This window comes from Acinonyx jubatus, chromosome E4, assembly GCF_027475565.1.
Source record: "Acinonyx jubatus isolate Ajub_Pintada_27869175 chromosome E4, VMU_Ajub_asm_v1.0, whole genome shotgun sequence".
In the NCBI taxonomy this organism is placed as follows: domain Eukaryota; kingdom Metazoa; phylum Chordata; class Mammalia; order Carnivora; family Felidae; genus Acinonyx; species Acinonyx jubatus.
The window spans coordinates 54,326,955-54,352,398 of record NC_069395.1 but is presented as its reverse complement, the minus strand read 5'-3'; the positions used below and the strand labels follow the sequence as shown (position 1 = coordinate 54,352,398).

General features: G+C 37.5%; 1 protein-coding gene across 1 annotated transcript in view; it reads left to right on the top strand.

The window, feature by feature from the left end:
* Positions 1–25,444, top strand: part of DNM3 (dynamin 3) — a 575,248-nt gene that overhangs the window by 282,345 nt on the left and 267,459 nt on the right. Inside the window, exons 18-19 of the mRNA XM_027046371.2 lie at positions 921–972; positions 1,790–1,819. Of these exons, the coding sequence (XP_026902172.1) occupies positions 921–972; positions 1,790–1,819 (82 nt within the window). The remainder of the gene's footprint in view (positions 1–920; positions 973–1,789; positions 1,820–25,444) is intronic.

Genomic DNA, 25,444 nt, shown 5'->3' with positions numbered 1-25,444 from the left:
AGCCAGGCACCCCAAGCTGTTGAATTTTAATACATTGTTGAATTTTAAATACATATTAAAAAGTAGAGTCAATAGCATATGCTCGTGATTGGATATGGAGTGCGAGAGAGAGAAGAATCAAGGATTTTGGCTTAAGCACTTGGAAATATGGAATTGCCACTAATTGAGGAGGGGAAAACTGTGGTGGAGCAGGTTTTAGGGAAGAGATCATAAGTTCAGTCTTGGCACATTAAGTTTGAGATGTGCATTAGACATCAAGTGGAAAGCATGAGTTGTCAAAAACATTTATGTGTCTGGAGCTGGGGAGAAAGGTCCAAGCTAGAGATCACTGTGGGAGTTGTCGGAATGTAGAATTCAAAGCATTGAGTTTGGGTAATTTCACAGAGAGTTTGGGATCTGGAATCAGACTAATTGGTACTTATTAGCTGAGTGACTTTGGGAAAGCCACTTTGCTTCTCTGTGACTCATTTTCTCCATCTGTAAAATGAGAAAAATAATAGTAACTATCTCATGGGTTAAAATTGAAATTTAAATCAAAATCACTAATACCTACAAAGCACTTAGAACATGACATTTGTTTGATATGTATATTTAATAAGTGTTAACTGTTAATTTTCAGTACAACTATTCTGTATACATACTAGGACATCACAAATACTTGCACAAACTCCTGTCACTGATGTAGCAATACAGCTTTTTATCCTGTGGTGTTATGTTTTTGTTTTGGGCTTGTTAATTGGTACTAATTCCCCTTAGTTGGTTTTGCTTCCAGAATTAAACTGCTTCCAGAATTTCCTTCCTGGAGTTTTGGTATTTGCTCTGCTTCAGTTGTTGATATATTTTGAAAGCCTGTATATATTTTAATATCTGTTACTTGTTCCCAAAGTTTCTTCAGTGCTCTTCTCCTTTGCTTTTCTTAGTGCTCAGCAGAGGAGCAGTCAGGTTCACAAGAAAAACACAATTGGAAATCAGGTAGGAATTTTTAAAATAATCAGTGCATGCACTCTCCCCAAAGTTTGAACTCAGTCGCTTGATTGACTGCTTTTTAATGCAAATTAATCATGTGCAAATCTTGCTGAAAATGCAGCTTTTTGTTTTGTTTTTGCTTTTAAGGTTTTTGGAGTGTGTTGCATTTTTTTTTTTTTTTGCTACCTTATGCACTTAACTTTATTGATTTATTTTAAATAACTTTTCTGCTACTTGCTCTGCTTTTCAAAATTGACTCCTTGTGTCTTACTTTGCTTGTTTATGTTACCCCTAAATTTGATTTAACATTGAATCTGTGAGTCAGTTCAAGGTTAAAATATGGTGAGTAGTTGCATGAGCTTCTGATGCTGCTGACTAGTTCACACATTTGCACAGCTTGGTAACAGTGAAGGGACAGCTCATAAAAGAAGGCAGTTGTTGGATTTATCGCTGCCATACCAAATTTTTGTTGGTTAATGAAGATGTTAATTCCTAAGAAGATCTGATCTTTTGAGTTTTTGTGTTTTGGGCTGACCAGCTGTCTCTGACTAATAGCGCTCTGCAGAGATTGCATTAACTCTGACAGTTTGCTGTTTCTTTTATGTTTTATGTGATAATGAATATTTGCATTGTTATTTCTTTTCAAGTCAAAACAATGATGATTTTATAGGTTTTTTTTTTAATTCAGAGGTACAATTATTGAACAAATTGAAACCTCTGCTCTAGAAGTTTTTCCATTGTTTTGAAAGGAGAAGAGGTAATAACAGACTTTATTTTAAAAACTTTTTTCTGAACTAAAGCATATAATTCTTTGCTATTTCAGGGAACCAATCTTCCGCCTTCAAGGCAAATTGTACGAGCTAAGTTCTGTAAGCTTTACTGTTGCTTTTTCATTTAGCTTCCCAAGGGCAGAGTTTGTCTTTAACTGATTAACTCAACTAGCGCTTGCTACTAATTTTTTTTTAACTTAGGTTGTCTTGTCCCTAACACTCTATCATTGATATAAAAATCCTCTTAAGAGGGTTCATCCCTTCACTGCTAATAACTTGCTGTGATTGAAAGGTATGAACTAGTAAACTCTAAAATGCTGTAATAATAAACCCTTAACATTGTGGGTGCTTTGATTATTTCTCTAATTTTAATGGGCCTTAAAATAATTAAAATCATTAATGATCTTCATCTCTGTCCCTTTATGCTCTGTTGTTACAAGGTGTAAGCCTTTCTCTACAACTTGTATGATAATGTTTCCAATAAATGTAGTTGGTGCTTGTAAAAGGTGGGTATTAAACCCCTGGTTTTCGATGTATTTGTTATAAGTCAACTTAATTATAATTATTTGGATTTATTTAAAAAAATAAAACAAAACCAAAATTACATCAATTTCTATCTTACATGGCTTTAAAGTTGAATCTTTTAAAACCAGGTATTGTATCTTCATTTTATGGAAGTGTAAAGATACTGTCAAATTTCTGGCGTAGACATTAAAAAAAGACCAAAAAAATTACACTCTTATTTCTACCATGGATGAAGCAGCTTTAAAGTCTTTCTTCCAATTGTGCTCAAGTTGAGACTGAGATTGGAGCGTGGGCCAATTATTTGCCTCATGATGTTTTGGAAGAAACAAACTTTGGAACTAGACATTCCAGGGTTTAAATTCTGCTCTGTCACTTAGTAGCCATGTGGCCTGGGACAAACTGAACCCAAGTTTGCTCAGTTGTGTGATGAGAAAAATAGATAACATTTCTGTAGGATGATTGATTCTGATGAGAATCAGAAATAATTTACCTAATGAGGTTTGCAGCTGGATACTGGGTGTATGCCTGCAAACAGTATAAACCTTGCTGTTAGCAGGTAGGTACTGTTCTTGAAACTTCAGGGAGAAAAAATATAAAATCTAAGAAAATTACAAAAGTTATAAAATGAGAACAATTAAACACTTGGGAAAATTAGAAGCTGTGGCAAATTATTCTGAAGCTTGCAATGCCCAGATTAAGGCTAGATGTGTGGTATAAAGGATTTATCTATAAAACCTTCCTCATGGTCAGAAGCGCTAGCTCGTAGAAGTTTATACTTAATTGGAAAAGCGAGAGTATAGTGGCATAAATGCATATTTTAAATCAGATCTGAAAGGAAACTCCAAACAGTTTTCAGTTATAGATTGCTTCCAAATGCTAAAATAATGCTAATTGTGTTTCTGTGACTTACTTTCCCTGAGTACTTAAAAGCCCATACGTTATGGAAGTTTTAAAATTCAAGAAAATAGAATTGAGTGAGTGTTATAATAGAATACAGATCCCTACCCAAAATCCTACGGTCAGATGTACCTTTAATGCCAGAACTTTTTGGAGTTTAGAAAAAAAGTATATTGCATATTTCCTATATTACCCAATATCCCTGTGGGGTCAGAGACAGCACCCTTTAATTAAACACATCACGGTTCTACAGTAAAACAAATGCATAGTCCCACTAAGTAGATTAAATGAAAGATAAACATATTTTTCTGTCAGGTTAGGTTTCGCTGCTTCATTTTTGTTTTGTTTGTTTGTTTGTTTGTTTTAAAAGAAAAACCTTTTACTTTGCAAGTAAAGTGTTATGAACCTGTATATCTTATATATCAGGATCAAATTCAGTCATTGAATGCAATATAGTATATTTTAGAGAATCTTGTATTGTTTTTAGCTGCTGAGCAGAAATGAACCATGATTACTTGAAATCATTTCTTTATGAATGTGAATGTCTGAGGTTGATTTCAGTTTCTACAAAAAGTTTTGGCCTATCAAAAAGCTCAAAGTCAGGGGCCATTGGAGCCCAGACTGTTAACTGATCCTGGAGTTGATGGGGCTGAAATATCCTGTGCTATCCTAGCAAGTGTTTATCCATTCTGATATTCCCTTCAGGCTCCTGGTTGTAAAAGATTCTTCTGTGCAGAATCTGCTCTGAAATATTTTAGAAGGATTTAAGGAAAGTAAAACTCCTCTTTAAAGTCAATCCCATTAGTTTTTGGCTTCCTAGAAATTTGTCATCTTGGAAGTTCCACAAGTTGATGTCAACATATGTCCAAAAAAATGTGAGCACACAATTAGCCTAAAGTTGCACTGCCCAGTAATTTAACTGTAACCTTCATTCATCCCTTCACTCATCAAATATGTATCCAAAACTTAAGAGTACCCAAACCTGTGGTAGATGTTTAGAATAGAATGATGAATAAATCATGGGTCCTATCCTCAAGGAGCTCACAGCCCAGTGGGGATGATGGTAAGTAAGCAAATTGAAGTTGGCCTCCTCTTTCAAGGTTAGCTCCTTCTGATCCTTCAGGTCTCACTGAAATATCACTTCTGGAATAGGCTGGCCCTGAGCACGAAGATCTAAAATCACCATCCCGCCCCTCCTTGTTGACATCATCTATTATCTTGTTATCTTATTTATTTTTTCATATTCCTTCACTAGGAACTAAGCTCCATTACAGCTATTTTGTGTGTGTGTGTGTTGCTGAAAGCCGTGGAGTATCATTGTAAGGTTTTAAGCACAATCATAACATCTTAGAAAGATTATTCTGCCTACATGTGAAAGGTTTTGAAGAGAGGATGAGATTAGAAAAAGACTAGTTAGAAGGCTGTTGCAGACAAGAGATGATGGTGATCTGGGCTAAGCTATGTGTGATGGGTTTGAGGAGAAGCTGATGAATTCAGGACATAATAAACAGGAAGAGTCTAAAGGATTTACGATGAATTGGATGTTGAGGAGAGGGCCGGGGATGATCCCCAATGCTGTTTAGATATATGATTTAGGCACAGATGAATGGAGATGCTGTTCATGGAGAAAGAAATATGGTAAGAAACTCAGATTTGGATTCAGCGTTAGGAAGGGTAGATATATTGAATATGAGTCACTGTGGGAGACAGGAGTAAAAATGTCCAGAGGGACGTTTGATAAAAGTGTCTAGAGTTGAGAAGAGATGGAGAATTATTTATTCCAAAGGTAGTAGGGAGCCATTGAGATATCCAGTAGGAAAGGGATGTCCTCTAACTTGTATGGTAGAACGATCTGTGTGTCAGCCGTATGGGATGATTTGGAGGAGTAAAACTAGAGGTTTGGAAATTGGTGGAGATGTTTTTGAAATAATTCAGGTAAGAAAATACAAATTTTGCTAGCAACAGGTATGTGGAAGTGACAGATCCAAATTATATTTAGAGGATGGGAAGAGTTATAAATAATTGTGGAGCTGGAAGGAGGGTGTCATCTTTTCAGGCTATGGCTAAGGGGATCCATTGACCAAGGGAGTGCAGGCGAAGGAAAAGCAGATTTCAGGGGAGATGGGAGAAGGTGGTGACTTCAGCCAGATACATTTTTTGTGCCTATTGGAAATATCAGGAGGGTTGAGGTTCAAGACTTGTCTAGACTGAAGATGTTTTATAGCTGTCAATGTATGTACATGGTAGTCATGGAAGTCATGGGAGTAAATGAGGTTGTCTCCAATGGATAAAAACAGAAGAACGTAAGGGATTTAAAGGGTAATGGAGAAATAAGAGGGAAGAATGAGGAACTGAAAAGCAGTCTAAGAAGTGAAAGAGGTAGGAAAACTTGGAGAGCAGTACAATGAGAGCCAATGAAAGAGAAGGTTTCAAGGAGGGAATGCTGATTAGTATTAGATGTTTCCTAGAGCTCAAGAAACATAGGGGAGGTTGTCAAAATAGGTGGACTGGTAGTGTTGGGGATCACCTGAGGTAGTACCAGTTCTTTTGGTCTTATGAATTACTCTTCTACCTTATAGCTAGAAGGTAGCATAAAGCTTAGAAAGCAGACAATGGAATTGATATCCTGAGCTGAGTTTGTTTTTCCAGGAAGGCAGCAAATAAAGTCAAGAGAACACAAGGGTTACAATTTTGAAAAGACAGGTTGAAATAAAAGATTGTATAATCTCATATGAATAGTTTTGATTGATGTATTAGGACAAGTCAACCAAGTAACAAACAACCCCAGAGTTTCAGTAGCTTAATACAGTAACAGTTTAATTGACTCTGCTGTAACAATCCACTGAAGGTCACTGAGATGCTGGTGGTGAGAGTAAGGGGCATCTATCCCTGGTTTACATGGTCAGTCATGGACTTTAGAATCTTCTTTATCCTTCTAACAGATGGGAAAGAGAAAGAAGCCTGAGTGAGGGAAGTTTTTAAGGACCAGCCTGAAAATGTCACACATTTGTTTGCATTTCCATTCCATTGATTGACCAGAACTCAGTCATTTGGCCTCACCTAACTGCAGGGGAAACAGAAAAATATAATCTGAACTTGCGCCCAGGATAAAGAAAAGAGGAGAGATGGTGTTGACTGAAAATTGAAAGGAGATGGGCAAGCCAGAGCACTTGGGGGGTGGGGGGGAGGAGGTTTACTGAAATTGGAGAAAATGTGTACAGTAGTCCCCTTTTATCTATGGGGGATACATTCTAAGACCCCCAGTGAATGCCTAAAATTGTGGATAGTACCAAGCCCTACATATGTGTCTTTTTCTGTACATACATATGTACATACATACATACCTGTGATAAAATTTAATTTATAAATTAGTCATAGCAAGAGCTTAACAATAATAGCTACTAATAAAATGGAACCATAATGGCAATATACTGAAATAAAAGTTATGTGAGTGTGACCTCTCTCAAAATATCTTATTGTACTCATCCTTCTTGTGACGATGGGAGATGATAAAATGCCTATGTGATAAGATGAAGTGTGGTGAACAACACAGGCATTGTGGCATAGCGTTTGGCTACTGACCTTGTGATGATAAGTCAGGAGGATCATCTGCTTCTGGGCTGCAGTGGACATTGGGTAACCGAAACCACAGAAAGTGAAACCTCAGATAAGGGAGGACTAACACACCAGGATTAAGGGGAAAAGGTGGTAGGTTGATGGTTGAAGTCTGTGAGTGGGATGCTGTATCTCAAGGTGGGCAAGAGAATGGCACCTGAAAGAAAGTCAGAGATGTTCTTGGAATAAGAAAGAACAGACACTGGAAGAAGGGAAGGACAAATGATAACTACAGATATTTGTAGAGCATTGTTTGTCTTCAGAGGGTGTGGGCAGCTGAAGAGAAATGGAGACGAAATTTCCCAGATTTAAGGTCTAGGATATATTGAAGCCAGGAGGATCACATGATTGTTAATCCATTCCTTTAGTTATAAGAATCTGGGACAGGAAGGCACAGCTGACATGCTCATTGGTCCAGACTGCACTCAACTGTGATTGTACAATTAGAAGGAATTTTTCCTTAGGCAGGAAGCAAGGCAGCTACTTACAGGGGCTTGCATGTCAGGGCACCTTCTGGTCCTGGGCTTATTGTTTTGTTTTCCACCAATGTGCCTTCTATTGCTTTAGATTGGAGTATGAAATTTAGCTTTCCCAAACCTACAAAGCTCTGGATAACTGGATTCGCAAACTTCTTGAATTGTTGGCCACAAGCAGAAAAGACCTTTCTCCTCAGAACAGATGATGATCTCATCCCTCCCTACTTTCTTGAAAGCTAGCTTCTTTTCTGTAGGTCTCAAAAAATTACCCACACACCCCAGCATCCTGAAATTTGCCTACTAAGTCCCCTAGTTATTCAGCTGCTATAAGTACATGGTTTGAGGCCAATGTTACAAGAGGTGAGAGTTTATTCAGCTATTTTATAATGGTTAAGAAAGATTGACAACTCTTAGGCTACAGTAGAGGGCGCTGCACAGCCCCTCCTCCTCATCCCTCCATTCAGCTTATTCTACCTTTCTGGGTCTGCTGCTCAACTCCCACCCTCACCTGACTTCCCAGGTACTATTATCTATATCAGGATTCTTTCAGGTGTAAATTTCAGAAAAAATTAACTTACACGACCTTGGGAAAAAAGTGAATTAATTCGTTTACATGTTTGAATATTTCAGAAATAAAGTTAAGTACTCTTTAACCCATGGTTCAAACAGTGTCAGAATGAACTAGATGAACTCTTTCCATTTTTTGGTTCTGCTTCTTTGCTGTTGGCTCTACTCTTAGAGTCCAAAGGACTGCAACATAACAGCTGTCAGCCCCTGGGGGATTTCCTTCCTACTTTGAATCCAGCAGAAATAAATTAATCTTCCTCCCGGAGGTTTCAAAAAAACTCCTGAGGTTCACTCTGATTGAATAGGCTTGGATCTGTGCTTATTCCTGAGCCAGTCACTATGGCCAGAGAATGAAGTGTACTGATTGCCTTAGGCCAGACCACCTGGGCTTCTTCACCTTCTTCTGGGTGTGGGCTCTTCACCTCAAAGAGCTGTTGTTGGAAGAAGAGAAAATAGACCCTGGAGGTTGTGTATCAGAGATGATGGCTACAGGTGCTTGTTGAGCATTGTTTGTCTTCACAAAAGTTTAATTTGGATAATAGGATTCTTTATGTTGTCTTCTTAAAGGAATATAAAATGGTTAATACCGCATTATTAAAACCCTATGGTTCATTTACTGATTAATGATTTTTTTTCCAGTTCATCCTTTGACTTTCTCCCCCCACTTCACCTTCCTCTTCCTTTCTTTTGAAAATACATTTCTGTGAACTATATTAAGATGAGAGGTGGTAAAGTGCAGTGGTTTTTCAGAGCTGGAGCTCTGAGAAGCCACTGTGTGGCCAGGAGCAAATTATTTAATTTCCTGTTCCTTAGGTATCTAAAGAAGCTGATAAAAAATGGTAACTGCTTCATGAAATTTTTGTAAGTATTAAATGAGATAATACAAGTTAAGTACCTACAACAGGGCCTGGCTGATAATAAGTCCTACATAAAGTGCTTGCTATTATAATGGTTGTTGTTGTATATCTATATTATTTTGTTAGTCTTCAAGAAAGATAGTAAAATAATTGTTTTTATTTTCTAATTGATCCTTTTCCTCCCTTGGAAGTGGGAAGACTGCTAAAAAACAACAATGAATTCTGTATATCCAGTAACGATTCATGGATTAATTTTTGAGGATAGATTTCTGAGTACAGAACAAAGAAAAAACTCCCTACCCCAATATTCTAATAAGCAGTTAAATGTATTTTTAAATAGATACTATAATTTTTAAAACCAGTCAACACTTCTTTATCAAATTGTCATTAAAAGTACTAAAAAAACATTTGTAGGAAGAATTGAATTTTTGTTCTACCTCTCTATTGATCTTCAAGGTGGCCAGTTTTAGTGAAAACTCTGTCAATGCTATAACTAGTGCTTTGTTGTTGTTGTTTTTATAGAAATAACTGAATAATTAAAAATTATCAAATATTTGTAGGAAGGTAGAATATATACCTTTAAGAATGTATGATGCGTACCTGTATTCATTATGCATTACATAGATGCCCCTGTCAGCAAAGAAATATTAATGTGATTTTTACTAAGTATACTGGATTGCATTTTAGGAAACATTTTTAAAATTGTGCAATTCAAGTCAGTGGGAATATAATTTGTTATGCCAATACATGCATATATCACAACTGCTTTCGCATGTATCATATGTGTAAAATGAGATCTGTTGTTCCTAGCTGTGTTTCTTTCCTGTTAGGAGAATAGGACATTGTTTGTTGCCACTTAGTGTGACATTTAAATCTTCAAGTTTATAAATGAATTCTGAGTCTGCCATTTTCTGTGATGTGTTAGTTTCCTGGGGCTGTCATAACAAAGTACCACAAACAGAGTGGCTTAAAACAAGAGAAACACATTCTCTCACAGTTCTGGAGGGCTACAAGTCTGAAATGAAAGTGTCTTTAGGTCATATTCCCTGTGAAAGTTCTAGGGAGGAACCTTTCTTGCCTCTTTCTGGCTGTTCATGGCTCTGCATTCCTTGGCTTGTGGCAGCTTGACTCTAATCTGCACTCCGTCTTTTCATGGCTGCTTATGCTCTGTATGCGTCTGCTTCTGTGCGGACGCCAGTCATTGGATGTGGAGCCCACTCTAATTCAGTATGACCTCATCTTAACTAATTACATCTACAAAGATCCTATTTCCAAATAGAGTCACATTCTGTGGTTCCAGATGGAAGTGAATTTTGGGAGACTGGATTCAAGTCACTACACCTTGGCCACTTGTAGATTTTTTCTTTTTCTTTCCTTTTTTAAAAAATGGCTTACTATAATAAGACTTTATCTGGAGTTTAGCTATACAGTATGCTGATGTACTTTAATGGTTCATTAAACTAAGAATTTATAAATTGGACCATTGGAGCTTTAAAAGATATTTTCTTTATTCTGTTTGGAGAAAAGACTAATACCTTCTGTTATTGACATAAAGTGGTGCTATTCTTCTGCATGGTACCATTAAAATCTTGTGATTAGTTGCTGGTTTTTTTTTTTTTTTTTAGGATTGCTTCTTGAGAATTTATCTGTTTCTCTAAAGTTTGTAGCACACAGATAATACATCATGAGGAAAAAAAAGGAAACACTGAACACTTTTAAGTGATAGTACACAAACTCCCTTTTTCCTCATTCTTGTTCTGCCTCATCTAGTCTTCTCTCCAGTCTTACCCCCTCAAGAAAGGGAAGAAGTTGGGGGAGGAGAGGTAGAGAGAGAGAACCAAGAGTCAGACAGACAAATATGGTGTGGAGCCATAAATCCATCTTTAGATTTGGGAATTTGCATTTCCAAAACCTACCAAGAAGAAAGTTTTTATCAAGTATTTACTTAAAAAAATAAAAATAAAAATAAGTGGATAAAGGGACGAATGGCTGTCCACTCCCATCGGTTCTATAGACATCCTAACAATTAACATTGATTACTTACAGTGTTTCAGGTACTTCATACATTAACTCATTAACTCCTCCCAAGAACCCTGTGAGGTAGGTGCCCTTAGTATCTCAGTTTTACAGATAAGGAAACTGAGGCATGGATAGGCCTAGTAATGTGTCCAGTCTTACAGTTTATACATGACAGCATCAGGATTCAAATCCAGGCAATTTGATTCTAATCTTTGTTCTCTTAATTACACTGTTAAACCACTGCTTCTAATAGTTTGTAAATTGCATCAAGAATCTCAGCCTCAGTTGTGGCAAATCACATTACTTAAATCCATTCACTGTCATTTTTATTTATTACTTAAATTGTTTCTTAATCTAAATCTGATTGATCCTGAATAGAATGAACTTAGGTTTGTATAAATTAATCTGATTGTGGCAGTCAGTTTGGGCTGCTGTAACAAAATACTGTAGATTGGGTGACTTAAACAACAGACATTTATTTCTCACGATTCTGGAAGCTAGAAGTCTGAGACCAGGGTGCCATTGTGGTCGAGTTCTTGGTGAGGGCCCTCTTCCTGGTTATATTCTCACATGCCCTTCCTTGATGCAGGAGAAGAGAGAGGGAGAGATCCTGTGTCATCTCTTATGTATGTATGTATTTATTTTCAAAGGAGACCCCAGGCCCAATGTGGGGCTTGAACTCATGACCCTGAGATCAAGAGTCACATGTTCTACTAACTGAGTCAGTCAGGTGCCCCTCTTCTCTCTCTCTCTCTCTTTTTTGTTTTAGTTTATTTTTAAGAGAGTGTGGCCCCAGGTGTGCACGGGTGAGGGACAGGGGGGGAGAGAGAGAGAGAGAGAGAGAGAGAGAGAGAGGGAGAGAGAGAGAGAGAGAGAGAGAGAGAATATATCCCAAGTAGGCTGGAATCTCACAAACCAGAACCAAACTGTGAGATCATGACCTGAGCTGAAATCAAGAATTGGGTACTTAACTGATTGAGCCACTCAGGCGTCCTTCTCCTCCTCTCTTTATAAGGGTATTAATACCATCGTGGGGATTCCACCTGCATGACCTCATGTAACCCTGATTGTCTCTCAAAGGCCCCACCTCTTAATACCATCCCATCAGAGATTAGAGTTTCAATGTATATATATTTGGGGGGAATAATAATGTTCACTTCATGGCACTGATTAACAATGAAAAACTGTACTAGCTGTTAGAACGTGTTTCCTTTTTTCCCTCAATTCCATGGAAATATCTCCAGAGAGGCCAATCAACAGCTTATAAAATACAACAATCTTTATTTTAATAAAATAGAGGATGGAATCTGTGAAAGCCACACTTAGCAAAATGTATGGCCTTCTAAATTGTTCTGTATCTTTTAAAATCTCGACTTCTATTTGGAATAGCACTTAATGTATGCCTCATCATTTTTTCCAGAACATACACAGAGGTGCTTACTGTATTTTTATGGCCAAGTTGCATTTTAATTGAAGGTATAGGGCTTAATATCAGTGAGGAGCAAATCCTATCTACTCAAAATTACCTTGAAAAATGCCTTCAGTGAACAGAATCTAGCCCTGCATTTCAGCTGTGGTCTTTTAAGAATTTTATTTATTTATTTATTTATTTATTTATTTATTTATTTATTTATTTATTTATTTATTTTTTAACATTTATTCATTTTTGAGAGACAGAGAGTGAACAGGAAAGGGGCAGAGAGAGAGGGAGACACAGAATCCGAAGCAGGTTACAGTAGGCTTTGAGCTGTCAGCACAGAGCCCTACATAGGGCTCAAACCCGATCATGACCTGAGCCGATGTTGTACGTTTAACCGACTGAGCCACCCAGGCAGCCCATCAGCTATGGTTTTTTTCTTGGGGCAGAAAAGGCCTGGTTTTGTTTTTCCAGGGAAAAGGGTACCTGGGAGAACTAAGGGCTTCTCCTTCCTCTCTCCTACTAGCTAGCTCACAGCTACCCCTTTCCTCCCTGCTTCCTTCTTTTCCTCCCTCTGCCTCTTTATTTCCTCCTTCTCCTGTTTTATTGCAAAGCATGATGTGTTTGATTCCAGGTAAGTTCAGTGCCTGGGTGAGTTGAATTCTCTGGAGTTTTTGTAACATTTAAACATTTTGTTTTCTCTCACTATTATTTTATCAACCACCATAATTTCAGATCTGAATGTTCCCCTGAACTAACAGATAAATGACATCTTAGAGTCTTTCCATCTATGACTAATTTCAGTATTTATGGACATTGGGGTTGTATCATTTCCCAGGTTCTCAACAAGTAGCTCTCACTGTTTTAATTTCTACTTCTTTAATCTCTATTCCACATCTCAGAGAAGTTTCCACTTTATTCCTACATACAGGCTTGTGATGGACGCACACTGGTTGCTCTGCCCTCCTACACACATCCCTTCCTGCTCCTGGTGTCTCACCCACTGCACCCCTTCCTGCTCCTGGTGTCTCGCCCACTGCACCCCTTCCTGCTCCTGGTGTCTCGCCCACTGCACCCCTTCCTGCTCCTGGTGTCTTGCCCACTGCACCCCTTCCTGCTCCTGGTGTCTCGCCCACTGCACCTCTTCCTGCTCCTGGTGTCTCGCCCACATCTGCTGCAGCTTCAGGTTGCTCTCGTTTCCATTCCTCACCAGTTAGATCATCATCTAGTCCCTTGGCCACAGACACTTTTTAAGTAGTTTGTCAGGATAGAGTTGTAACTCTAAAAAGGCAGAGGGGTGCCTGGGTGGCTTAGTCTGTTGAGCATCTGACTCCTGATTTCGGTTTGGGTCATGATCTAATGAGTCATGAGTTCGAGTCCTGCATCGGGCTCTGCAGTGTCAGTGTGGAGCCTGCTTGGGATTGTCTCTCTCTCCCTCTCTTTGCCCCTCCCCTGCTCATGCTCTCTCTCTCTCTCAAAATAAATAAACAAAAAAAACTTAAAAAAAATAAAAAATAAATAAAAAGGCAGAAATGGCTCCTGAAGTGGTTTTTTTTTTTATTTTTTGCTTCAAGCCTTCCCTTGTGTGCACTACATAGCTCATTTGTAAAAGTTTCAATGTAGTATTTGATTTTGAAGTTATAATGTTCATTTGTTACATAAGAAATATAGGAACACATTTTCATTGTGAAGAAATTACATAGTGCTGAACAATTAGATATATGCTTGACTCTGACTCGATCCCACTCACTTCCATAGATATAACCTCTCTTGTCATTTTAGAGTACATATACATGCATACACACACACCCAAACACATGCGCGCGCGCACACACACACACACATGGTTTGGGATTTTAAAAAATAAAAGTGGTTGCAAATATTGTACGTCTTTTACACTGTAGTTATAAGCTCCACAAAGGCAAGGACTTTTTGTCTGTTTTGTTCATTGATAGATCCGTAGCACTTAAACCTGGTGTATGGTAGACGCTTAGTCGATTTTTTTTGAAGTAACTTTAGCCACTTAATGATGTCTTAGAGATTTTTCCATGTAAACACACAGGCAGAAGACAACTAAACTTCTTTAACTGGTATATAGTATTACTGTATATTGCACAGTGTAGATGTGCCATTGTCAATTTAATGATTCCCCCGAGGATAGGATTGTTTTGTTTCCAGTGTTTCCTAAAAAAAAATACAACAGCTGAACCAGTTTATAGACCCCTACAACTATATATGCAAGTACCTGAATTCCCAACACTGGCTAATTATATTTTATATAATTTTGGATAATTTGATGGGAACAATAATGTATTATTTTGATTTTCATTTCACTTATTGAAGCTTATAAGGCATCCTTTAAGACATTTAAGAGATATTTATATCCCATCTCCAGTGAAATGTCTGATTGTGTCTCTGCCCATTTTGAGGGAACTGTTATGTTATTTTCTTATTGTGCAAGTATTTTCTGAGTGTCATTTGATTTTATTGTGTATTATGAAACAAAAATTGTAATTTTGATCTGGACAAATTTTTCAATTTTTTGCAGCATTTATATTTAACTTGCTTATATTTTCTTCTGATAGTTATATGAAAATGAAATTATTTTCTTACTGCTCACATACTTCTATCCTTTAAACCTTAATCATTTATGTCTATAATTTACTAGTGAGAGAAATATTTTTCATGTGTTAACCACTAGTATTCTTTTTTGTAATTAGCTGTTCATGCCTTTGCTAATATTCTCTATTAAATTTTTTGTACTTTTTGATTCATAACAAATTTTATACAAAATGACATTGATAATTTGTTGTATTGATTAGCAAGTATTTTTTTCATTAACTCTTGTATGTTTTAATTTTACTTACAAAGTTTTTGAGGTAAAGTTTAAAAACACGTTTTGTAGTAATACCTATTGCTCTTTTTTTTCTCTTTTTTCTACTGCATTTATGTTTAGGAAGGTAGTGTCCAGCTCAAGAGAAGCTAAATATTTACCCATGTATTTGTAGCATTTTTATGAAGCCTTTATTGTAATTTGTCCCTGTAATTCATTTGGGATTTATCATAGTAGAAAGTAAGGCAGGGGATGCCTGGGTGGCTCATTCGCTTAGTGTCTGACTTTGGCTCAGGTCATGACTTCACGGTTTGTGAGTTCAATCCCCGCATCGGGCTCTGTGCTGACAGCTCAGAGCCTGGAGCCTGTTTCAGGTTCTGTGTCTCCCTCTCTCTCTGCCCCTCCCCCCCCAACACACTCTGTCTATCTCTCTAAAAAATAAGCATTAAAAACAGGGTGCCTGGGTGGCTCAGTTGGTTAAGTGTCTGACTTCGGCTCAGGTCATGATCTTGTGGTCTGTGAGTTCGAGCCCCGCGTTGGGCTCTGTGCTGACAGCCCAGAGCCCGGAGCCTGCTTTGGATTCTGTGTCTCCCTGTCTCTCTGTTCCTCCCCTGCTCATGCTCTGTCCCTCTCTGTCTCAAAAATAAATAAAACATTAAAAAATATTTTTTAAATAAACATTAAAAAAATTTATTTTTTTAATTAAAAAATGTTTTTTTAACGTTTATTTATTATTGAAAGACAGAGAGAGTCTGAGCGTGAGCAGGGGAGGGGCAGAGGGAGAGGGAGACGTAGAATCCGAAGCAGGCTCCAGGCTCTGGGCTGTCAGCACAGAGCCCGACGCGGGGCTCGAACTCACAAACCGCGAGGTCATGACCTGAGCCGAAGTCAGACACTTAATCGACTGAGCCACCCAGGTGGCCCCCCAAAAAAATTTTTTTAAAAGAAAGTAAGGCACTAACTTGGGGAGCAGAGTGTAGGTGTTAAAAGCATGATGGATTCTGAAGCCTGACTGTCAGGCTTCAACATTTGGCTCTGCTACTTGCCAGCCATGGGCAAGTTACGTAACAGCTCTGTGCCTTAGTTTCCCCATTTGCAAAAGGGATGTGATTATTGTATCTATCTCTTAGAATTAATGTGATTAAACGCATTTGTGTGTGTAAAGTACTGAGTACTGTGCTTTATACATTATTATTATTGACAGTGACAATAAGAATATAATAATTATTGTTAAAATTTTATTCCAGAGGAGCAGATGTCCAAATATAATTGAATGATCTATCTCATCACTGTTGATTTGCAACACTTCCTTGATCATATAATAATGTCAATAATAATAGTAATAATCATAGCAGCTCATAGTTCTTGAGAGCTTCCTCTATGGCTACGTATTGCACTAAGTTCAATCCTTACATTTCTACAACACCTTATAAAGTAGGTTGCATTGTTTCTTCTGTTTATAAATGATGTAACTCAAGCTTAGAAAAGTTAACTAGTCCACTCTAGGTCATACAGTGGATAAATGGCAGAATTCTGGCCCCAATCCAGGTCATAGATGAGCTCTTATCCTAGGATCTGTATCTGGGTTTTGTATCCTGTCCCGCCATTTGTTGATTTTTGTACAGTGACCCACTTTTAAATTATTGCAGCTGTCTAATACATTTTAATATCTGCTAGGTCATTTCCTTTCATTACTCCTCTTTTTAAAAACTGTATTTTCCTTTTGTACATTACTCATTCTTTTAGTTGAAGATTAAAATCTTGTCATGTTCCAACTACAATTCTATTTGAATTTTGATAAGATATTTGTAAAGCCTATAAATTACTATGAGAAGAAGTCCTATTGTTTCACATTCTTTTATCCCATCTAATCAGATGGTGATTTCTTCAGTTAATTATTATGATTTCCTGTTTTTTCCCTTAATGTAGGTAAATACACATTTATTGTTACAATGTAAAATAATGTAGAAATACCCTTATGCTGTGATTATGAAGGAAATGTTTTTTAAGTATACTAATTATTTATTGCTATGTGATACTATTGATTTTTAAGCACTTATTGTGTATCAGTGGGAATTGACTGGATTCTCTAATAATTTTTCATTTAATTATAATTTTTATCTTACTTGTTTGTAATGGGAATGTTTTATTTAATAGGAATGAATGTTTGTTATCATTTGATTTTAGCTTATAGTTTAAAATAGATTTATTGTGATAAAGAAATGAATTCATCTTTTTCTCTGTATCTGACATTCTCTTTCAGAAATGAGCATTTAATTGAGATTATTATGCTCTTACATATTGAACAAGTTATGTAATGTATTATTTACTAACCATCCTTGCTTTTCTAGCATAAACATGATTTCATCATTAGGAGGTGATTCTTTTGCCACTGAATTACTTTTCCTGCTATTTAATTAAAGATTAGTATATTCTGCCTATGACATAAAGTTATCCTTTAAAAAATAAATGAATATGTTTAGAAATTAATGAAAAAGAAGATGAGTGAATATGCAATACTATTGAAATTCCTACTGAAGGAGAAATGTCACAGAAATTCCTACTGAAACAGAAATGTCACAGAAATTGAGGAGAAAGGTTGTTATGCCTTATTCTTGATCATCTCAATTTGCTTGATAAAACAGGAAGCTGGGGTGGTTGTTAACTGCCTGGGGAGTGGGAGTTACTTGGGAGCTTTAAGAAGATGGTGAAATTCAGTACAGTTACCAAGTGAATTGTTAAGAGGAACAAAAGGCCTTATATCCTTTGGCCAGCGCACATGCTGAAACTCTAGTGTAGAGACGCTAATTTCTGTATTTGTTATAGTGAGAAAGCCCCATTTCCTTCATTTTAGCCAATTAAGGTTAGCAAAGGACAAATTAGAAAACTTCACTGATTACAAAGGTGTCATGGGATATTCTGTTAGTGATGATGGCCATGTTCTATACCTGAAGGTCTTGTTTGTTTTTTTGTTTTTTGTTGGTTTTTTTTTGTGTGTGTGTGTGATGCAACATGCCCAAGTTCTTATAGATCTTTTTTTTTCAATATATGAAATTTATTGTCAAATTGGTTTCCATACAACACCCAGTGCTCATCCCAAAAGGTGCCCTCCTCAATACCCATCACCTACCCTCCCCTCCCTCCCACCCCCCATCAACCCTCAGTTTGTTCTCAGTTCTTAAGAGTCTCTTATGCTTTGGCTCTCTCCCACTCTAACCTCTTTTTTTTTTTCCTTTCCCTCCCCCATGGGTTTCTGTTAAGTTTCTCAGGATCCACATAAGAGTGAAAACATATGGTATCTGCCTTTCTCTGTATGGCTTATTTCACTTAGCATAACACTCTCCGGTTCCATCCACGTTGCTACAAAGGGCCATATTTCATTCTTTCTCATTGCCACGTAGTACTCCATTGTATATATAAACCACAATTTCTTTATCCATTCATCAGTTGATGGACATTTAGGCTCTTTCCATAATTTGGCTATTATTGAGAGTGCTGCTGTAAACATTGGGGTACAAGTGCCCCTATGCATCAGTACTCCTATATCCCTTGGGTAAATTCCTAGCAGTGCTATTGCTGGGTCATAGGGTAGGTCTATTTTTAATTTTTTGAGGCGGCACCACACTGTTTTCCAGAGTGGCTGCACCAGTTTGCATTCCCGCCAACAGTGCAAGAGGGTTCCCGTTTCTCCACATCCTCTCCAACATCTATAGTCTCCTGATTTGTTCATTTTGGCCACTCTGACTGCCGTGAGGTGATATCTGAGTGTGGTTTTGATTTGTATTTCCCTGATGAGGAGCGACGTTGAGCATCTTTTCATGTGCCTGTTGGCCATCTGGATGTCTTCTTTAGAGAAGTGTCTATTCATGTTTTCTGCCCATTTCCCGGAAGGTCTTTTTGAAAGGATGTCACTGGTTCGCTATCACAGTGAAAATAGAAAAAGAAGTTGAGAAGTTTTTGTATATATTTCCAATAGAGCTCTTTTGTTGTTTTTGTTCATTGCCTCCCATATTGAAATCAAATCTGCTCAACATAAGTATGCTCCCAATTCACCATGACCAAGACAAATTGTAGTTTCTGTCCCTGAAGCACGAATCTTTTCATACTCAGTGCAATAACATTATAGAACTTTTCCTTAGTTAGTGTTTAGCCCAAGATCCTCAAAATACAGAGACATCCTTACATTCTCAAGATATTTCACCAAGAGAATGCTGAGGAATGCTGAGAATGCTCCTAGGAAAGAAAGCTGATGTTGACCATGTCAGTTTAGATACAGGAGGATCTGTGATCAGCCTGTGGGCTCCTTTCTAGGCATCAGTACAGACTTGCTTTATCTTGAACCTCGTTGTCAAGCTACCTAAATGTCAGAGCATTAATCCCAGCATTAGTGTAAATTGCTGGGACATTTTATTGTAATTTTTTTTAAATGTTGTTTTGTCATGGGATAATCCCATGTGAGAACAATTTTACTTTTTTCTCAAAAAAGTAGATGAATGGATAAAGAAGATGTGGTTCTTTGGAATATTACTTGGCAATGAGAAAGAATGAAATCATGCCATTTGCGGCAACATGGATGGAACTGGAAGGTATGCTGAGTAAAATTAATCAGTCAGAGAAAGACAGATATCATATGTTTTCACTCATATGTGGATCTTGAGAAACTTAACAGAAGACCATGGAGAAAGGGAAGGGGAAAAAGTAGTTACAAACAGAGAGAGGGGGAGGCAAACCACAAGAGACCCTCAAATACAAAGAACAAACTGAGGGTGGATGGGGGGTGTTGAGGGAGAGGGAAAATGGGTGATGAGTATTGAGGAGGGCACTTGCTGGGATGAGCACTGGGTATTTTATGTAAGTCAATTTGACAATAAATTATATTTTTTAAAAAGTATATATCTTCTGATCTTAGGGTCTCAGATTTCCCAGATTATAGCTATACATGTCAGTTCAAAATTCTACTTGCCGTAAATCCCTTATCCCTTTATGGATTCCCTCCTTTCTTCTCTCTCCAGACATTTCAATGAGCAGATCTCTTAAAGCTTCTGTGGAATCATATTAACTTTCCCTTGGGAGTAGTTTGCATGGTGATTGTAATTTTTTTTAATATTGAAATTTCATCTTTATTTAAAGTCAGTGGACATAGGTTTAATAGCATACGTTGGTCTCTCATGTTAGTTTGTATTATGTGAAAGGCCAGAGCAATTCTAAACACTAATGTGGCATAACTTTGTTTGTTTGTTTGTCTGTTTGTTTAAAGACCAGGAGGTGTTTCAGTTCAGTGTCTTCTAATGATGCTAATGTTTAGCATCTATTGAGTGCTTTTAGGGGCCAAGCATTAAAACCAAGGTTTCTATGTTGAAATACCAAAGTATTCTTGTTGAATACTTTCAAGAGCTTTATGAAAGTTTGGTTATCATTGTCCCTATTGATTGATGAAGAACGTAGAGTCGCAGTCTTAAAGTGACTTTCTTAAGGTTACTTCATTGCAAATGATAGGGCTGGGTCTTTACTCTGACATGACATTATGAAATTTGCCAAATATGCAGAAGAGCTAGAAGGATAGTTCTGTGAATGTCCATATATACTTACTATCTAGATTTAGCAGAGGTTAACTCTTGGTCATGTTTGCTGTATCTGTGTGTGTGTGTGTGTGTGTGTGTGTGTGTGTACTATTTGTAAGTAAGTGGCAGGCATCATGACAATTCATCTCCAAATACTCCAGCCCCCACATTTCTTAAGAAAAAGTCATTCTGCTTTATGTCCAAACCACTATTTTCTCACCTAAGAAAATTAATAGTAATTCCTAATACACTCTTTCATCCTTGTGATTTAATTGCAGTGGTCCTAACAGCTTGAAAGACTTAATGCTGGGCTCAGATTTATCTGAAAACTCCTGGAAAGATCAATGTGGTTTATTTGTTTAGCAGTATATATTTCCTAATTATATAAGTATATAATTATGTAAGACTTTTCAGCGGTGGTCTCTTAACCAAATTGTAAACATATAGAATCTTAGCAAAACTAAGAAAATGTCTTACCCCTAAGGTTCCTATGAAATCTTTTTGACTCAACAACCAACCCATTCCTCTCCTTAGTAGGGAATTCTGTTAGGCTGAATTCTACAGGGTGAATGTTCCCTCTTCACGAAATGAGTGTCCTAGTTTCATAAATGAATCTGAATTCCTTGAAGCTTTGCACTGTGCGTTTGCCTCACCAAATAATTGGCCGAAGTTTTCGTCCTGACTCTGGTGAGGTTATTTACACTCTTAGTGCATGATGGATTATTCCTGTGGGTAGATTTTTTGATGCACTGCCTTTTCTATTGCCTTAACGGAGCACTGCTTGGGAAGAGTGTACATAAATAAAAATGAGCTTGGGAAATGCAAATATGGATCTGAAATGATGTCGTCATCATAATTTAAGTCATTTCTAATACCTATGGTTATTCTTGGTCTACAATGCAATATGAAATCTTTATATATGGACTTCTACCACCGCCAGCTCCTTTTCTAAGTTTTAATTCAAGTCCTTATTGACTTTTCATAAATGTCTTTTATGAGTAAGCACTAACATAAATAAAACCTTAGTATAATAGTAACTCACTTTCTTGTTTCCTGCCCCAGTCTACTAAAAATGATCTTCTTAATTAAGGTAAGGAAGTGTTAGCATACATTTGTATTCTCAGTTTTTTTCTCTTCGAAAGTTTTTAACTTCTCCAGCAACTCTGGTCTTCCTGTTGACCTGCTGTAAAGAGGAGGAGGGGAAAGGAAAAGGAGGATTTGTTTTTGAGAACTCAACTATCTATAAATGACTTCCTCTTGTTTGGTACATCCACTTGCAGGGTTTCATTTTCAAATGCCTGGTTGCAGGATCCACGTCCTAGAGGAAGGAACCGTGTCATCCTTCAGTTATCCTGTGCACATAGCTCGACCACTGCTCCGAATATTATCTCCTGTCACTTCTGGTATTTCTTGTACTTCTCCTCTTCCTGAAGTTCATAATTCATGTCACCGATTTCCGGTGCATACGGAGTCAGGTTTAGAAATATGAGACAATTTTTAAATTACACATGCAAAGCCTAGCTGTTTGAGCCAACATCTGCAACTAGTTTACGGGATTAAGCAAAATAGCTGCTCTGGATGACTGATATTTACCAGGGCCTCTCCATTTCCCATCAGAAATCAAAATGCCTGTTACTTATATGTTCTTTGGTTTTCAGTAGAAATCAGGATTTCATCTGTTAGATGAAGCTCACTTTATTAAGTTCTCTCACAGAGTATCTTCAGTTACAGACAATTTTCAATTTGCCATGTTTAAGGAGATCAGGAATAATATGAGTTAATTAAAATCCACAAATAATTATAATTAAAACACTTTAACCAGAATCCAACACTCTCCTAAAACTTTTTGCTGAAATGACAAACGAGTAAAACATCAGATGTTGTTTTGCTTTGTTTTGTTTTGTTTTGGTGCAAACAAAAAAAATCTGAATATGTCACACCCTTGCTTACAACCACTCAAAAGTACTTTTTCTTTACTTTTAGGATAAAGTCCAAACTTTAGCATCCATTTTTCTATCCCTTGACTACTTCTAGCTCCTTCTCTTGCCACTAGCATTCCCGAATTCTGTGCTGCAGCAACAGTGACCTTCAGTCAGTGCCCTCAGTGGTTCTGACTCTATCCCAGGTGGGGCTTTAGATGTGCTTTTTTTCTGTACTTGGAACATCTTTGCCTGAATAATATCTTCTTATTTTCCTTAGTTTAAACATCGCTCCCTTAGGAGTAACTTCCCTGACTTTGGCACTATTTTCAGTTCTCTCCTATATGTTTCCATGAGAACATGTATTTTTCTCACCCAGTGTCTGTACTTTTCTTTGTTTAATCTTCTCCCTCACTTGCCCTTAAAACCTGAGATCAGGGGCTGTAGTTGCCATCTTCTTTGCTAAATTCTCTGTGTCTCACTTAGAGACTACTCATTATAGGTGTCCAAAAAATAACTGTTGAATGAAAGAAAAAGTTACATGTTTTAAAATCTAGAACTAAATGGTCAGGGATGTAAATTACCTATAAAATAATAACTTCTAAACGGTGAGGTTGACATGCAGAAGAGAACATGTAGAATATATCAAAACTCATTAATTTTAATTTTTTGCTAACATTTATTTATTTTTGAGAGACAGAGCGAGACAGACCATGAGCAGGAGAGGGGCAAAGAGGGGGGCCACAGAATCCAAAGCAGGCTCCAGGCTCTGAGCTGTCAGCACAGAGCCCGATGCGGGGCTTGAATCCACAGACGATGAGATCATGACTTGAGCCAAAGTCAGACACTTAACCAACTAAGCCACCTAGGCGCCCCCAAACTGCTCATTAATTTTAAACATCACTTTTTGTCATCCCGAGGGGGAAAACGGATCTTAAGAATGTAGTTGTTACTCACAGTTGTCACTTCAGGCTTGCCTAGAATGACCATTCAAGTTTCCCACCTAAATATGCCACCAGAAAAATAATGCATGATGTAAATTTGATTAACATTTAGAGCTAATCACCCAATTATGGATTGTATTTAGACTCCAGCAGGTGCTGTCATCATTTTAGATGGAAGAGCTCTTCATTTATCATTCTTGACCTTTATTTAGTAGATGTCTCCCAGACCGCACTGTCTACCTGTTATGTGTTTACAAAAAGCCCTTGGTGTTGGGTTTGCCCCTGGTTTAGAGCTATTGTACCAATGATTTATTAACTAACCTATGATCTGAGGAAAGTGTAAGTATTCCAAAGGAGCATAAAGCAAAATTATGTTACTGGGTCAACCAAAGTGGGTGTTCTCCTTGGTGAACTATAGATATAGACATAGACTATATGAGGTGGAGTTACCTCCCAAGATTACTTTAATTCTACAAACAAGGTAATCATGGGGAATCATGGCCAAAGCCATGACTCCCCCAACAGGGGAAAGCAGGGTCTTTTTATTAGGGTTTGGGATGAACATCCAGAGGGGGATTTTATTATAATAAGTCTGAAATAACTGTTGGGCACTTCTGGCACCTCCTGATTCATCTGCACAGGCGTCATCCTCAAATATTTCTTTTTCTATTATAGCAGTTAATTAGTTTCTAAAAGGTGAAGTTGAAGCTTCTACTTAGAAGTTTCCTGAATTCTGGGGGTCAGGCCAGTGATAATCTCTACTTCACAATGATATCTACCATTTATTGAACATTTATCAGATCCCAGACATTCTACTGATTGCTTTATGTATATTCATCCAGTACTCACAGTACCTACTTGAGTTAGGACTCTTAGCTCCAACTTTCAGATGAAAAAAAATGATTTGTTAGAGTAAGTACATGGCCCAGGTCCATGCAGCTAGTAGACAGCAGAATTGACACGCAAACCCAGAACATCCATGCTTTCAGCCAAGCTGTAATCTAATTGGGAAAATGGAAGCAAGGTAAACACGATCGCAAGTAATTCAAGACAAGATGCTATAAGTGCTAAATTCAGATAATGAGCAAGATAAATGTCCAGGGAAGGAAGAGATTCTAATAGAACTTCTTAATTATTCACTAAAATAGTATCATAGATTGACTGCTTTTTATTTTTCTCTTAAAGTGTATTTATTTTGAGGGAGAGAGAGAGCATGAAATCAGGGGAGGGGCAGAGAGAGAGGAGAGAGAGAATCCCAAGCAGGATTCCATACTGTCAGCATGGAGCCCAATGAGGGGCTCGATCCCACGGACCATGAGATCATGACCTGAGCCAAAATCAAGAGTCAGATGCTTAACCAACTGAGCCACCCAGGCACCCCTTGATTTCTTTTTCTTAGAGTGTTATATTACCCAGGAATTGTTATACTTCTACCTATCACTCTCTGGCATATTTTTTTTATAATCTTATTATAATAATAGCTAACACTTTTTGAATGGCTGGTTTGTATAAGGCAGTGTGTCAGGGGCTTTGTTCTTCAAAACACTTTGGCCTGACTGATTGAATAAAATCCATCTTGTTGCTTCTCTTCATGAGAAAATTTCCAGGAGGTTTTTTTTTTTCTTTGTAATTTTAAAAAATGTTTTATTATTTATTTTTGAGAGAAAGAAAGAGAGCCAGAGGAGGGCAGGGGAGGGGCAGAGAGAGAGGGAGACACAGAATCCAAAGCAGGCTCCAAGCTCTGAGCTGTCAGCACAGAGCCCAACGTGGAGCTTGAACTCATGAACTGTGAGATCATGACCTGAGCTGAAGTCAGACGCTTAACCGACTGAGCCACCTAGGCACCCCATCAGGAGCTTTTTAATATATCTCTTTGATAATTTTTTCTTCGTTGGACAATTCTTTTTTTTTTTTTTAATTTTGGAACAATGTGTTTCTGCATTTAGAAGATGTTGTAAAGGTATGATTTATCAATATGAAATCAGGGTTGCCTGGGAGACTTTCTACTCCATCACTCATGCATTTCAGTCTGGCAGCTTCCCCTCTCCCCCAAGCCACACAAACAACGCTGGGTAAGG